This window comes from Chionomys nivalis, chromosome 2 (genome assembly GCF_950005125.1).
Source record: "Chionomys nivalis chromosome 2, mChiNiv1.1, whole genome shotgun sequence".
NCBI classification, from domain to species: domain Eukaryota; kingdom Metazoa; phylum Chordata; class Mammalia; order Rodentia; family Cricetidae; genus Chionomys; species Chionomys nivalis.
In genome coordinates this window covers 37,494,164-37,509,273 of record NC_080087.1, presented here as the reverse complement: position 1 = coordinate 37,509,273, position 15,110 = coordinate 37,494,164, and the positions used below count along the sequence as shown (strand labels likewise).

Here is a 15,110-nt window from a genome sequence, read left to right as displayed (position 1 = left end):
GATAGTAAAATTAGTATAACCTTCCATGCTTTAGCATTTGTCTTAGCCTTTTTTCTTGTTTCTGTGATTAAAAAAATACCCTGACAAAATCAACCTAGGAAAGAAAGTGTTTATTTTAGCCCACAATTTCAGGTTACAGTTCATCATGGAGGGAAGGCCAAGAAGGCAGGAGTTTGAGGTAGCTAGTCTCTTCATACAGTTCACACTCGTACAGTTCCAAAGCTCCTCCCTAAGGGATAGTGTTACCCACAATAGACCGTCCTCCCATCTCCAATAGAATCAAAATTGTTATGAGGAGCTGCGGGCTGTTCCTGTCGCCCCAGCTCCGGGCCGCCTGGCTAGCTTATGCCCCGAAATAATTACACAGAAACTGTATTCTTTTAAATGCTGCCTGGCCCATTATTTCCAGCCTCTTATTGGCTAACTCTCACATCTCGATTAACCCATTTCTAATAATCTGTGTAGCACCACGAGGTGGCTTACCAGGAAAGAGTTTAACCTGCATCTGTCTCAGAGAGGAGAATCATGGTGACTGCCTGACTCGGCTTCTTTCTCCCAGCATTCTGTTCTGTCTACTTCACCCACCTAAGGGCTGGCCTATCAAATGCGCCAAGGCAGTTTCTTTATTAACCAATGAAAGTAACTCCTCCATCACAAAATAATATTGTACAGACATGCCCTCTGACCAACCTGATCAAGACAATCGTCAATGAAATCCTCTTTTCAGTTGATTCTAAAGTATGTCTAGTTGGCAATTACAGCTAACCACCATATCACTTACTTGATATACCTCTGACATTTGGAAGTGGACTGTTTGATACTATAGTATGGCATGATAGACATCACTGAACTCAATGTAAGCCCCATAAGTCACACTGCTCAGCTCTGCAATGACTTGATCAAGAACAGTTTATGACATAAGAAAATGGAACACATCTTAACAAATGGACACATTGTGTAGTATCTATATTTGGAGAAAGGAAGAAATGGAAAACATTTCTATAGTCCTGGGAACCTCTGGAGGATCCATAATCTTTCATATTTGCATTCTCTGTGTATTACTTGCAATCCTGATATGCTCCTTATTCATTTTCTCAGTGTGTGTGTGTGTGTGTGTGTGACATAAATGTGACATGTGGCAATGTATATGTGTATAAATACATTCTTGGGCATAATTGTGAGTATGTGCATGGCACAGCACACAGGGTCAGAGGACAGTCACCTTAGGAGTTGGTCTTTGACTTCCACCTTGTTTAGGGTCTCCCCGTTGTTCGTCACTGCAGAAGGCAGACTACCTGACCCAAGAGTTTCTGGACAGTCTCCCATTTCTGTCTTTATCTCTCCATATAAGCAGTAAGGTACCAGATACAAATTACCATACCCAACTCATATGGGTTCTGAGGATTTGAACTCAGGTCCCCACACTGTACAAGCACTTTGCCATACAGTCATCCCCTCAGCCACATTTTCTAAAATTTTAAAATTTTATTTTATATATTATAGATGTGAGTAGATATGGCTATGAATATGCCATAGCATGAATGTGAGGATCAGCAAACAACATTCAGGGGTCAGTTCTCTCCTCCCACCATGTAAGCCTCAGAGATTAACAGGTTGTCAGGTTTGGCAGCTAGTGTTTTTTACCCTCTGAACCATTTAGCCAGCCCTCATTTTCTAATTTTTAATTGACCAAATTGGATATATTTTTCATTTATAGCTTGTTTCAAGATATGTATACATTGTAGAATATCCACCTAGGTTCATTAATATATGCATTATATCATACTTATCATGTGATGAGAATACTTAAAACTACTATTAGCAATTTTAATATAATACATTATACTTAACAACAGTCATTATCATGTACAACAGATCTCTTAAGCTTATTCTTCCTAAAGGAAATTCTGAATTCTTCAGTTGCAATCTTACCAACCCATTCTCTTTTCCAGCCTTTGCCCACTCACAACTACCATTCAATCTCTGCCTTGCTGGGTTTGGCTTTTTTCAATCCACTTATTAAAGATTATATGGCCTTTGTTCTTCTATGCCTGACTTAATCTTACTTACCTTGCTGTCCTTTTAGGTTCCTCAATTGTTGTTGCTGTTTGTTTGTTTGTTTGTTTGTTTGTTTTCCAAGACAGGGCTTGAGAGACAAGCCTGTAGCTTTTGTAGCCTGTCCTGAAACTTACTCTGTAGACAAGACTGGCCTCAGACTCACAGAGATCTGTCTGCCTCTGCCTCTCACATGCTGGGATCAGAGACAAGCACCACCACTGACCGGTCTCCTCCATGTTCTTGCCAATAACAAAGTTTTCTTATTTGAGGCTGAGTAGTAACACACTGTGCATTTACACTACATGGTCCTTGTCCTACTGGTGAGCATACTGGCTGACTTCATTTCTTGACTAGCATGAATAATTCCACCATGAACATGAGACTATAGACATCTTTTTGCATCCTAGCTGTATAATCTTTTGATATATTCCCAGTGATGAAACTGCTGGACCATATGGTAGTTTATTTTTAAGTCAAGCAACCTCTGAATATTTTGCATAATGGCTGCACTAAATTACATTCCTATCATGATGTATTAATACTATATTGTATATCATCTTTCTCTTGATCTGTCAAAATTCAGGTTCCATTTCAGGTTCCCTCTCCTCAGTTGCCCAAGGTACCAGCTGGGGACATCTCCCTGGACACCTGCGAACCCCCCTAGAGTCAAGTCTCTTGCCAACCCTAAAATGGCTCCCTTAGTTAGGATATATACTTCGCTGCTCCCATATCCACCCTTCCTATATCCCAACCATCCCAATCCCCCGAGCTCCTCCCATCCTCCCCTTCTCATGTTTTTCATCCCATTTCCCCTTTGCCCCATGCCACCTCACCAGCAAGTTCCCAGTTTTTGCCCTGCAATCTTGTCTACTTCCCCTCTCCAGGCGGATGACTATACGATTTTCTTTGGGTTCACTTTCTTATTTAGCTTCTCTAGGATCACAAATTATATGCTCAATGTCCTTTATTTATGGCTAGAAACCGATTATGAGTGAGTACATCCCATGTTCCTCTTTTTGGGTCTGGGATACCTCACTCAGGATAGTGTTTTCTATTTCCATCCATTTGCACGCAAAATTCGAGAAGTCATTGACCCTATCCTATACTGATGAATGTCTTACATATCACCTTAGAACCTTCATCTGGCGATGGATCGAGGTAGAGACAGAGACTCAATTTGGAGCAACGGTCTGAGCTCTTAAGGTCCAAATGAGGAGCAGAAGGAGGGAGAACATGAGCAAGGAAATCAGGACCACGAGGGATGCACCCACCCACTGTGACAGTGGATCTGATTTATTGGGAGCCCACCAAGGCCAGCTCGTCTGGGACTGAATAAGCATGGGTTGAACCTGGACTCTCTGAGCATGGCGGACAATGAAGGCTGATGAGAAGCCAAGGAAAATGGCACTAGGTTTCGATCCTAATACATGAACTGGCTTTGTGGGTGCTTAGCCTGTTTAGACGCTCACCTTCCTGGACGTAGATAGAAGACCTTTGTCTTCCCGCAGGGCAGAGAATTTGGACTGTTCTTCAGTATCGAGAGAGAGGGGGAATGGTGTGGGGGGTGGAGAAGAGGAGTGGGGATGGGGGAGGGGAGTGGGGGGGGGCAATATTTGGGAGGAGGGGAGGGAAATGGGAAACGGGGAGCAGGTGGAAATATTAATAAAAAAATAAAATAAAATAAAATAAAAAGGAGTCCCACAAAACAAACAAAAAAATTCAGGTTCCATTAAATTAGGAACTGCTCTTTTCTAATCTCTGTATCACTGGTACCTAGGCTGTATAACTACCTAATATGTATTCGGTGAGTACTCAGAACATGGTAATATCTTTCTGGGTAACTTTTGACCCTTACCCTTTGCTGCTAGTCATTGCCCTTTCTGTCTCTCTGCTCACTATGGCCATTCTCCTTGTGCAGCAATCTGAAAAGTCTTCATGATGGTAGATGATGATGATTTGATATTATCTGTTCATGTCTTGCTTGTGAACTCTGCAGAGGCACACCTCTGAGTGTGGGACCTTCCCTCTAGAAAAGGCATATTTCAGGAAGGTTCTGTATCTTTTGAAATTTTTTTCTCATGTATCTTCTCATAGGTGAGACACTCTCATTTAGAATGTGAGTTTCGCATATTTCCATCATTCCCAGGGTTGCAGCTCTCATTCTGTATTGTCACTTCTATCTCCTAAGCAACCTGTCATCAAGAGATGCATATCATCTACCCAGCAATAACCCTTGCTTTCTGAAAGACAATGTGACCTTCTGAAAGACAATGTAGTCATTGTTACATACTGTGCAAGACAGACCAACCCACAGCCTCAATTCACTTCAGAGCACCCCCTCACACAATGTTTGTTCTGGTCAGATCTGTGCCAAGATTGTACCAAAAAAGCACGAGGCTGAGCACCAGGGACATCACATAGTTTACAGTCTCTACCTATCTTAGCTGGGAAACATGAAGGGAACAGTAGTTGGCAATAAGCCACGACCTGGTTTGTAAAACCAACTATCTCTGAGTCTATCTACAGGCACAAGCTATGCAGAGCATCATAGCCCTCTCACGAACAACAGCAACAGTTGTTAGACAAAGGCAGACTTGCTGATAGCTTCACACAGAACCGTTCCATACATAAGTGAACTGTAGAGGCATTTCATTTTTATTTTAATAAGTAAATCTTGCCTGAAGTTTAGAGAGTAAAACAGCTCCACTGGCCAGCCTTACAGACCAGGCTGCAATAACACACATCTTTTATCCCAATAGCCACAGTAGTTTGCCTTAGAAACTGGGTGGTGAATGCCTTTCATCCCAGTGGTGCACGCCTTTAATTCCAGTCCTAGAGAGGATTATATGATGAGAAGAAACAGCTCTCAGACATAGTCTTATTCTGAGATTCCTGGAGGCGGGATTGCCATTTTGGTCAAGGTAAGAGCCAGTGACTGACTGATTTGCTTTTTGGATCTTCAGGTTGAACTCCAATTTCTTTCTCTGAGTATTTATTAATCATGCTTCAGTGAACTGTACTCACTCTTACCATGGACTTTTTCTACTTTTTCCTACATTTCTCTTGGTATCATAATAAGCTTCCCCCACCAACAACAAAGACAAATCTCTTGCTTAATCAAAACTGGCTGGACACATACCTTCGGCTTTTGTAGATCATTACAGTGAAAGATGGAAACTCAAACAATCATAACCACAACTAATGAATTTTCAACATAGATTGCTGGGTACAATTTCAAGAAATCCTGATTCACATAGATGATAGACAGATATTTTATTTATATCTAGGCAATATCTATTTAATATCTAGGCAATACACTTACATTTCTTAAATTTTATTCAGTCCCTGTACTTCTTCCAAACCACAATTCAACCATTTCCCTCATGTCAGGATTCATCTAAGTTCATCTTGGGAGTACAGTGATCTAAACTGTAGGCCTATAACAATACAAAACCAATGGTAGATAACTTTATTTGGCTCTCAGTAAGTTCATTTATTTGTTCAATAGGCATCAAGCTGAAACTCTACAACCTGTAGAGTTCAACTAAAAGTAAACAAAAACAGTAAATATGGGCAAAAAGAACTGCATGAACTTATGGGCACTATTTAAAATAAAAATGCAGTTTCTGGTTAAGAACATATTAAGAATTTTAGGAAAGCAAGAGCAAAACATTAAAGGGAGGACAGACTGCACCTATGTCTAAATAAAAAAGTCCATTCACAAAGAAGTTCAATGACCTAAAATACCTGCTATGAGTAGAGCAAAAATACAAAAGTTGCAGTGTTGTTCTCTAAACAAAGGGGATCCTCAGATCTACACCTGTGGCATTGGCCTAGCCTATAAAAGGGATATATAATTTCTTCAATCAGAAACTTGACTATTATAACAGGCAAATAGAAATGATTTAATCATAATATACTAATGATCTCGTATTAATCCTAGGAAACATTTTAATCAGTTCTTCCAGTTGAATAATTCACTGTATCTTGTACTTGTAGATGAGTGTTCTTAAGATTGTACCAATATAGCTGTGCGTGGGGGTACACACCTTTAATCTTGGCACTTGAGAGGCAACGGTAGGTGGACCTCTATAAGTACAGCCTGATCTACATAACTAGTTCCCAACAAGCCAAGGTTACATAGTGCTATGTCCCAAAACAAAAACAGAACATAACCAAAGCCCACACAAAGAAGAACAATAACAACAACAAAACCCTGCAGCCACATTAAGAGTAACAATAGTGAGCTAACATTTTCTCTTGCTCTGTGATTGCTCCGGGGACTACAGCTTCCTAGAAGCCTTGAGCTGAAGAAGTAAGTGCATTGGTATGTCTCTAAGTCCCAGCTAGATGGGCTGAGGCAGGTGGATTTCTATAATTCATGAGAATGAGACTAACTGAAAGCACATAGAAATGTTCTAAGTCCCCTCACCTAAGAAAGACCTTAGGAAAAAAAAAACCCTGATGTGGGAGTCCCCTCTGTATGCTGTAAATACCATTGGTTAATAAAGAACTGCTTTGAACCCATAGTAGAGCAGGGCAGAACATAGGTATGTGGGGAAAAGTAAACTGAATGCTGGGAGAAAGAAGGAGGAGTCAGAGAGAGAAGCCATGTAGCCCTGCTGGAGACAGACCCTGGACAGAACTTTACCCAGTAAGCCACAGCCACATGGCCATACACAGATTATTAGAAATGGGTTAAATTAAGATATAAGTGTTAGCCAATAAGAAGCCAGAGCTAATAGGCCAGTCTTTCAAATAATATAGTTTCTGTGTGATTATTTCAGAAGTCTGAGTGGCTGGGAAATGAACAAGTGGCCTTATTACAACAACCCCCTTTGTAGAGCAGAAGGAGGCAGCTACGAGTGGCATCCATGCCCTAGAACAGAATTACAGGCCTTCCCTTAACAACAACTTCCAAATATTCTTTTTAATCTTAATAAAGTGCCCAAGAAAACATGTAAATTTTCACTGAAACCATCCAGGTCAAAATTTGAGTAATCCAAACACACTTAATGCATGAACCCTTTCAATCTATAGATAATTATTCTTATTCAGCCACTTGTCAAATATATACTCCTATACTAAACATCAACTATCATGATGCATAGTATAGAATTGCATACCTCAGGGAGCTGGTAGCTATTCAGTTGTATGGATTCAGTGGTCTATAAACCAAAGTTTCAGTAATTATTCCTGGACTTTTAAGAGCAAATATTTTTAAAAAAGTACATAAGCCTCAGCATGTCAGAAGTGCTGGCCCTTCAGGCACAGAACTTGGGAGCTTTGTGTGTGTTTCACACTTGTTGGATACTATGCTGGCTGCTAAAGCACCAAGGAACTGGTATTTCTACATTTCTTATTTCATTGTTGTTTTCCTTATTTGTATTCTGATGTAACCCTCAGTTTCAAAGAATTACAAACAGCAACAACAAAACATTGGAATGGAGGCCTGAGGGGTGACTCAAGTGGTAAAGTGCTTCACAAGAGATGAGTACCTAAATTTGGATTCACAGCAACTATGTACAGACTGTGAGAGACTGGCCATCTTTCCGGGTGAGATGGGGAAAGACAGATCCTAGGGGATTATCTACCAGCCCACCTAGCCAAAACAGTGAGCTTCAGGCTCATCAAAAGATGCTGTTTTAAAAATAAGATAAATTCCTAGAAAGGAGAAAACATGGCATCCACCGCTGGCTTGCACATGTATACTTATGCACCCATACACATGTGAACCCCACATACATGTGCATAAAGACAAAGGCATTTTTTAAAGATCAGTTTAATAAGGAAACAAACAGGGAGTGATAGAGTATGTGGATCCTGTGGAGGCCGGAAACTAATCTCCAAACAAGAGCACACTCAGAGCACAGAGCCTCTAGAGCACAGAGAGCAGGTGGTTTCTCCCATTAGCGGTGTAGGAAGAACCAAGAGAGACTTCCCTGATGCCGTTTCCTCTTCTAGAAGCCAATTGGCATTGTGAACCCTGTGTAAGAGTAGCAAATGTGAACCACTCATGCTCTCTTCAAGAGAAAGTCTCACTCCCTTTCCAGAAAAGGGGAAAGGGAGTTTTGCACACAGAACTGCAGCCAGGTTTACATGTTGAGACATAGGTTTTCAAACTCACTATGAGGAATGAAAAGACTCTTGAGTTGCTGAACATGGTATAGCTTTCAGAATATGATTGTATTGCCATCCACTGACAAACCCAGCAGCCACACAACAAACAGAAGCCCATTTGAAGTGTTTCTTAAAATAAATAATGTTGCTTCAAACCTGCAGTCAAACATCTCAAACACACCTGAGTCAAAACCTACATAAAAGATAGTTCGAAAAGCAAGCCCATCACACTTCAAAATAGCAGTTCTCAACCTTTTGGTTGAGACCCCTTGGCAAACCTCTATTTCCAAAAATATTTACATCGCAATTCATAACAGCAGAAAATCACAGAAGTAGGAATAGAACTAATTTTATGGTTGGGGTCACTGCAGCATGAGGAACTGTGTAAAACGGCCACAGAATTAGGAAGGTTGCTGACCACTGCCTTTGGATCATTCTCTTTAAAATATAGGACACCCATTGAGCTTCAGATTTGTAAAGTCTGAGGTGAGGCCTAAGATCATTTTAGAAAACAAGTTTTAAACTCCCTAGGTGATTCTGGAATACAGCTTAGGGCTCCGAATTACTGTTCCAAACTAATGCTTTGGAGAATGGTACCTGAAGACCAGAGCCAGCTGACAACTGACTCCTAAAGCAAAGCAGATCACTCAGTGTGGTAAATTAGAGACCCCTGGGGCTCTATGGGACAGGGGGTGATGTTACAAGCCCTTGGGAGATTCTAATAACTAAAACAAGCTATCAGACTTTGTACTGCTTTTTTCATAATCAGCAATAACATTAGCATTTATTACTCCATAAAGGGCTAACAGCTGCCACTTTGACAATGTTCTCACAGTCATCACAGTTGCTACCCTGACCTTAGCTTGCAGCTCCTTCCTCAGGTCTCAGCAAAGGTCAACAAACTTCAACTACAACTCAGCATTTCTCCTATATAGGTCATATGTCACAAATACTCAAATGTATTCTGTACAATTTAGAAGTGAGCGGAAGCCATTTGTTCTGATAACCCTTTCAGTTACTAAAACAGGTATCAGGCCAGATTTGGTCCCAGGGCTAAAATTCATCCAACTCCTAAGTGTAAGAAAAGGATGCAGAACAGCCTGGGAAGAGATACTAAGAAATGAGCACCCTCTTGTAAGGAAAAATTTCTCCAGTCTGGGAGCTGCTTAAGGATAGACTCTAAAGAAAAACATACTTAATGTCATTTGTCACTTTTCCACAAATTACCATCAGTTAGGTGCATCCACATGCATAGAACCAAACATCAAAGCTGAAGTCACATGGGCTGGAGTTCAGGAGAGAACAATCCTTTAAGTAAGCACTTAGAAACAATGCTTTACCACTGATCACACTATTCTACAAGTGAGCACATATTGTAAAGAGGGGCTGCTTGATGGTCCCCAGTCGTTTAGCCCCAAAATAATCACAAAGAAACTGTATTAATTAAATCACTGTTTGGCCCATTAGCTCTAGCTTCTTATTTGCTAATTATTACATCTTAATTTAACCCATTTCTATTCATCTCTGTACCACCACCTGGCTGTGGCTTACCTGCTAAAGTTCCGTCTGGCTCCACCCTTCTTTCTCCCAGCATTTTGCCTAGCTTTCCACACCTAACTAAGTTCTGCCCTGCTATAGGTCCAAAACTTCAACTACAACTCAGCATTTTCTCCTTTGCAGGTCATATGGCAGGTGGATCTCTGTGAGTTCGAGACCAGCCTGGGCTACAGGGCTTTTTCAGGACAATTGGGGCTACACAGAGAAACACTGTCTCACAAATTAAAAAATAAATAAATAAAAAGATGAAGAAAGGAAAATAAAAAGAAAATGAAAAAAGATAAGGAAAGTAAGAATCCCGGCTAAGTAGATGGGTGTACTCACAGAATTTCAACACTTGGAAGTCAAGGCTCACAAATTCAAAGCCATTCTCAAAAACAAAAACAAAAATGGTTAAACCTCCTAATTGAGGCAGAGAATACAATATGAGGAATAGTGTGGGTTACCAATACAAAGTGTGCTCTGTCATGGACATTGAATTTTAGATATCTGGAGACAAACCAAATGCAGCTTTATTTCATAAAATAAGTTACATGAGGGGCTGGAGAGATGGCTCAGTGGTTAAGAGTATTGCCTGCTCTTCCAAAGGTCCTGAGTTCAATTCCCAGCAACCACATGGTGGCTCACAACCGTCTGTAATGAGGTCTGGTGCCCTCTTCTGGCCTGCAGGCATACATGCAGACAGAATATTATATACATAATAAATAAATAAAAAAAAAGTTACATGAAAAGTAACTCTAGCTTGAAAACACAACAATCTAGACATGGCATATCCACCGTGCATTGATTTGATGGCATAGCATCCCTCCCACCCATACTACGGATAACTCATCCATGCAGCAGCCACACTATCAAATGTGAAATACTCTAGTGAATTCCACTGTGCTCCCAAACTCCAGATTCCTCCCCGTTCCCCATGATCCCTTCCTGCTTCCCTGGCTTCTTCGGTTATTTCAGGTTATATACCTAAAGACATGGAACTAAAACCAAAGGGTCTGGGTTATCTCAGTCAGTATAATGTCTTCCAGTCATATACACTTCCCTGCAAATTTTATTTATTCTTCTCAACATGATCAGGAAGCTTCATCCATGAAATCTCAACTATGTGGTTGCCTAAATAAGACCTCCATTATGGTGTCACCAATTGATATGCTAGTATAAATAAGGGAATATTCACAAGGTCCTTCTTATAGATGATGAGTTATAGGCAATCAATGGCTGCTGAGTGAGGGAGTGTCAATATTTTTTCCCCAGGGACAAGCTCCCTGATAGGTTATCCAATCCCAAGTACATACACTTGCATACAAGTAACACTAAATGGATGCTGTAGTGTGTGTATGTGTGTGTGTGTGTGTGTGTAAGCACACATGTAATACTATAATTAAAGAAGATAACAAATTTGAAAGGGAGTGGGGGTTCCAATGAGGAGTTGCAGTGGGGATGAGGAGAATTGAAAATATAAATACAGGAATCAGGTATGAAATTTTCAATTTCTTTTTAAATTTAAAATGAAATAGAATTCAGTTTTTGTAGCTCCTGTTTGGCCTGGTATCCTACATCTCTGTGTCCGGTACACTGTGGGCCTTACCTCTTTCACCCTGCTTACACACATTACTAACATTCTTTATTTCAGACACACACATCGACTCTATTATAGCCACGTGTTCTCCTCTAATGAACTCTACTGTATGTAGCAAAACCACCTCTATAACAAAGACAAAGCAAACAAAACCTACCGGTACTATGCTCCCTGATTTTAACTCTACTCCAATGAAGGGCAAGGAAAGCGTGTTCTTAGGTGTGTCAGGACTGGAGATCCATCTCATCCTACTGAATTGCTAAGAGAAAATGAAATCCACACCATTTCCAGCCCTTGCTTCACAGCTCAACTCGCTGCAGGAAACCTCATCCCGCTCCTGCGTGGCTTTGGAGATACACTTACAGTGCCTAGTGAGGCTGGAACTCAGTAAAAGAGAAGATGTCCCGACCCTGACACCATCAATAAAATCAATAAAATAAAGTCAATAAAATGGGAAGCACTGAGACTTGCATTGCATAGTTTGTCTCTGCCTCTGGCATCGTAATTAGAAGATGGTGAAAGAGGAGAAGGTGAGCCAGAATCATTGCCAATCCCACACATCAAAATATGCAAATAACCATTGCTTTCCTCTTCCTCTTGATGAAGATATTCTAGGAGACTGCTTACAAGAGAGTGTTAAAGGGCACTGCATGTCAAACAACACTCATGACAGTTACTGCTAAGTAAGAACTTAGAGACACACGTTCCAAAAGCCATCACCCCATAGAGAGGGCAAGAACTAGTCAAGGCAAGGGTCTGGGAGATGGCCTTTTATTTTGTGGTTGTTATTTCCTCAAGTAAGGTATCAGGTCATTGGGGCCTTCTGAAAAGGGCATGGCTTTTTATGTGAAACGCACGGAGAGATTTGTGAATGTAGTAGACCTTGGAGAGCTACAGTGTGAGCAGGTCAGAGGCCAGGCATCAGAGGGGATTCCCAGTGACTTTTGTAGGGTTGCAGATAAGCAGAGCACTCATAGTGGGACTGTTGTTAATGGTATTACCTGTGTATAATAATAATAATAATAATAATAATAATAATAATAATAATAATAATAAAAAGAAGAGGAGGGGGCAGCATAGATCCCTTCCAAGGAAAGCAAGCTAAAAAGAGTTATCTTTCTTTTGTGCAATAAAACTATTTAATTCAGTGTAGTTAGGGTCTTGTACTTCAGAACAAACTAGAAACAGAGTTTCAGCTCCCTCCCTAGAGGCAATGTGCTCATATGTGCTTTTTGTCCCTTTTTATCTGGCTTTGTTACAAGGTGTTGACTGGCTGCAATCATTATCCTTAATTGGCCTTCTTCAAGGCTGAGACACACCTCCCTGGCCTTGCCTCCCTGTCTTAATTTCATGTGTCAGGTCCATGTTCACAGCTTGTATAGATCTGTTGCGGAGAACAGCAAGTGCTTACGAGGGGGGGGGGGCGGTGTTAGGGGGTAGGTGGGAAGCGTTAATTCTATAATAAAGCAGGTGTTAAAGCAACAGCTGATGGTGTCAGGAGTGATAGTGTCACTTGTTTACAGTTGAGTGTGCCCACAAAGGAATGCATCCTAAGTCCCAGCTGGCATTTTCATAGACATTAAAAATGTTGCCCACAAAGTGCAACTTTTCCCCAACTATTACCCACTGAGCATCACATGCAGCCATGATGCTTCCTTCCTCTTTATCTTCCACAGTTTTTCTTTTTTGTTGTTTTAGGCTTGACAGGAAAAAACTCCAATCCTTTGATATGTAAGAGAAATAAACTACTATTTTGTGTAAGTTATTGATGCTCATCATTTAAGTAAGAATGAGAGACATCTAATGTCAAACAGGAAGAAGGCATCTCCTGCCTGATGATCAGGTTGCTGAAGATCAGGTACCACTCACAAAGCTCCTCCCACTTTATTTGCTTGCAGAGTGCTTCCTTCTTTTAAAACATCCAGGCAAATGGATAGCAATGGAAGTTGTAGCTGCAATTAAATGGCCATTTGGATGCATTTTCCTTTGGAAATGTGTGTTTAATTTTATTCAAAGGCTTTTGGTTTAAGTTTCAAAAGCCCACCATTCTCTGACTTTCTTTATATGAAGAGCCATCTGGAAATCTGATTCCACAGTTTCCAGCACACACACAGACACACACACACACCTAATTGCATTTGGAAAATGGCCCTCTGCTTTTCAGCTGATGTCTCTACAGAGAGTTTTGCACACTCTTCACAGAATGAGTGATAATTTAACACAAAGTTATGTGCTTATTTCTCAGAAATAAATCCTGGACACTTTCTGACAATAAAAACATCAGATGAGTGCAGTGTGCACACAGTCAGCTTTAGTTCAGTGCTGAGCAAGTGAATGTTAAATCTCGATATCAGCTGTTCCCTTTTTGGCTGCAGTGGTAATTATTTGGAGCTTTTTGGTTTTTGTTTAGTTTTGTTTCAACCAGTTTACCTGTATTGCATGAAATTCCTTTTCTTAAAAAAAGGGCAGGAAGCTTAATTTTTAAAAATAATAAATTACCTTTAACCTGATCTCACAAATAGAAAGTTAAATGGCAGGTTCAAGGTAAAATTCTACCAAGCGTGGAATCCAAAGAGATCAATGTCAAAAAGAACAAGAATGCTGGGATTAATCTCCATCAGATTAAATATATGTATATATCTAATCCTGGAAAGATCGCTCCCCAGTCTCTGTTAGGAACAAACTAGTAACGCTGCTGTGGGAATACCATCAGTAGTTAAAAGCTCTTTAACTATCCCTCTGAGATCTGCCGACCCTCTAAGTTAACAAAAACGTGCAGAAGCTTGCTCTCCTTACCGGCCGTGGAAGCAGTGCACCAGCCTAGCCAATGTTGTAACCGTCTTCCGCAGGTCCTGAGCAGGGGACCCCAGAGTCCCAAGAAGTGAGGAAATGTGGACATGAGAAAACATGACCATGAGTGCTCCAGGAGAGCCGCTGTATTCCGGGCGCGACACCCCTTCTCTGTGCCGCTCCTTGACCCGTTTGGTTAGTCGGGATCTGGAACCTGTCATTTCTGCTCCATCATACCAGCAGCTGTTTTAAGGACTGCGGGCACGTGGGCACCAGAGGAGAAGGAGGAGGACCCGCAAGCACGGAGCCTGCACAAGCTTCAGCTGGTGCATACTCGGGACCCCCTAGCTGCTCAGCTACTGCTGAGGATCCAAAGCCGGGCGCTGGGCGGCGATCAGCTTTCCAGCAAGAGCAGCAGCTGCGCACAAGCCGGCTGCCTTCAGGTCTAGTGCTAGCTGCTGTGCCAGGGGAAGCTCTCTGCAAGCACAGAAAGCGGGTGTCTACTGAGCATGCTCAGTCTCCAGCTGTCTCTCGGGGGCCTGTCAACTGTTGACATCTCTAAATATGAAAAAGGGATACGGAGGGAGTGGTGCAAGATGAGATTCGGCGGAGGTCGTTTTAAAGTTGGGCACGACCTCCTCCCTCACCCTTCCGCTGTAAAAGCAAAACAAAGATACACTGCTGTGGATTTAGCAATTCTTTTGACAGGTTGACAGGACCGGTTTGGAAGCTATCAATAGCTTTTAATCTTAACTGTCCCTGTGCAATTAAACCGCCACTGGGGTCAAGCGCCACTGGCATAAGCAGTGAAATCCATTACTATCATTGATGGCTTAGGTAGAGAATTGCCTGTGTTTGAAAGTTTAAGCAACGAGCCGCAAAATTATTGATGTCTCTGTGTATAATCTGCTGCCTAGACTGATTTCTTAAAGCGGTGTGAAGCGATTTGCAACAGATAAGAAGGAAATGTTAATCTATATATTACACTAATATATACATTATTCTA

General features: G+C 41.2%; 1 protein-coding gene across 1 annotated transcript in view; it reads right to left on the bottom strand.

Moving 5' to 3' along the window:
* Arhgap18 (Rho GTPase activating protein 18) overlaps positions 1–14,475 on the bottom strand; it is a 211,658-nt gene extending 197,183 nt beyond the window's left edge. The window contains exon 1 of the mRNA XM_057763139.1: positions 14,111–14,475. Coding sequence (XP_057619122.1) covers positions 14,111–14,325 — 215 coding nt within the window. The 5' untranslated portion in view covers positions 14,326–14,475. The remainder of the gene's footprint in view (positions 1–14,110) is intronic.
* Positions 14,476–15,110: the final 635 nt, after the last annotated feature.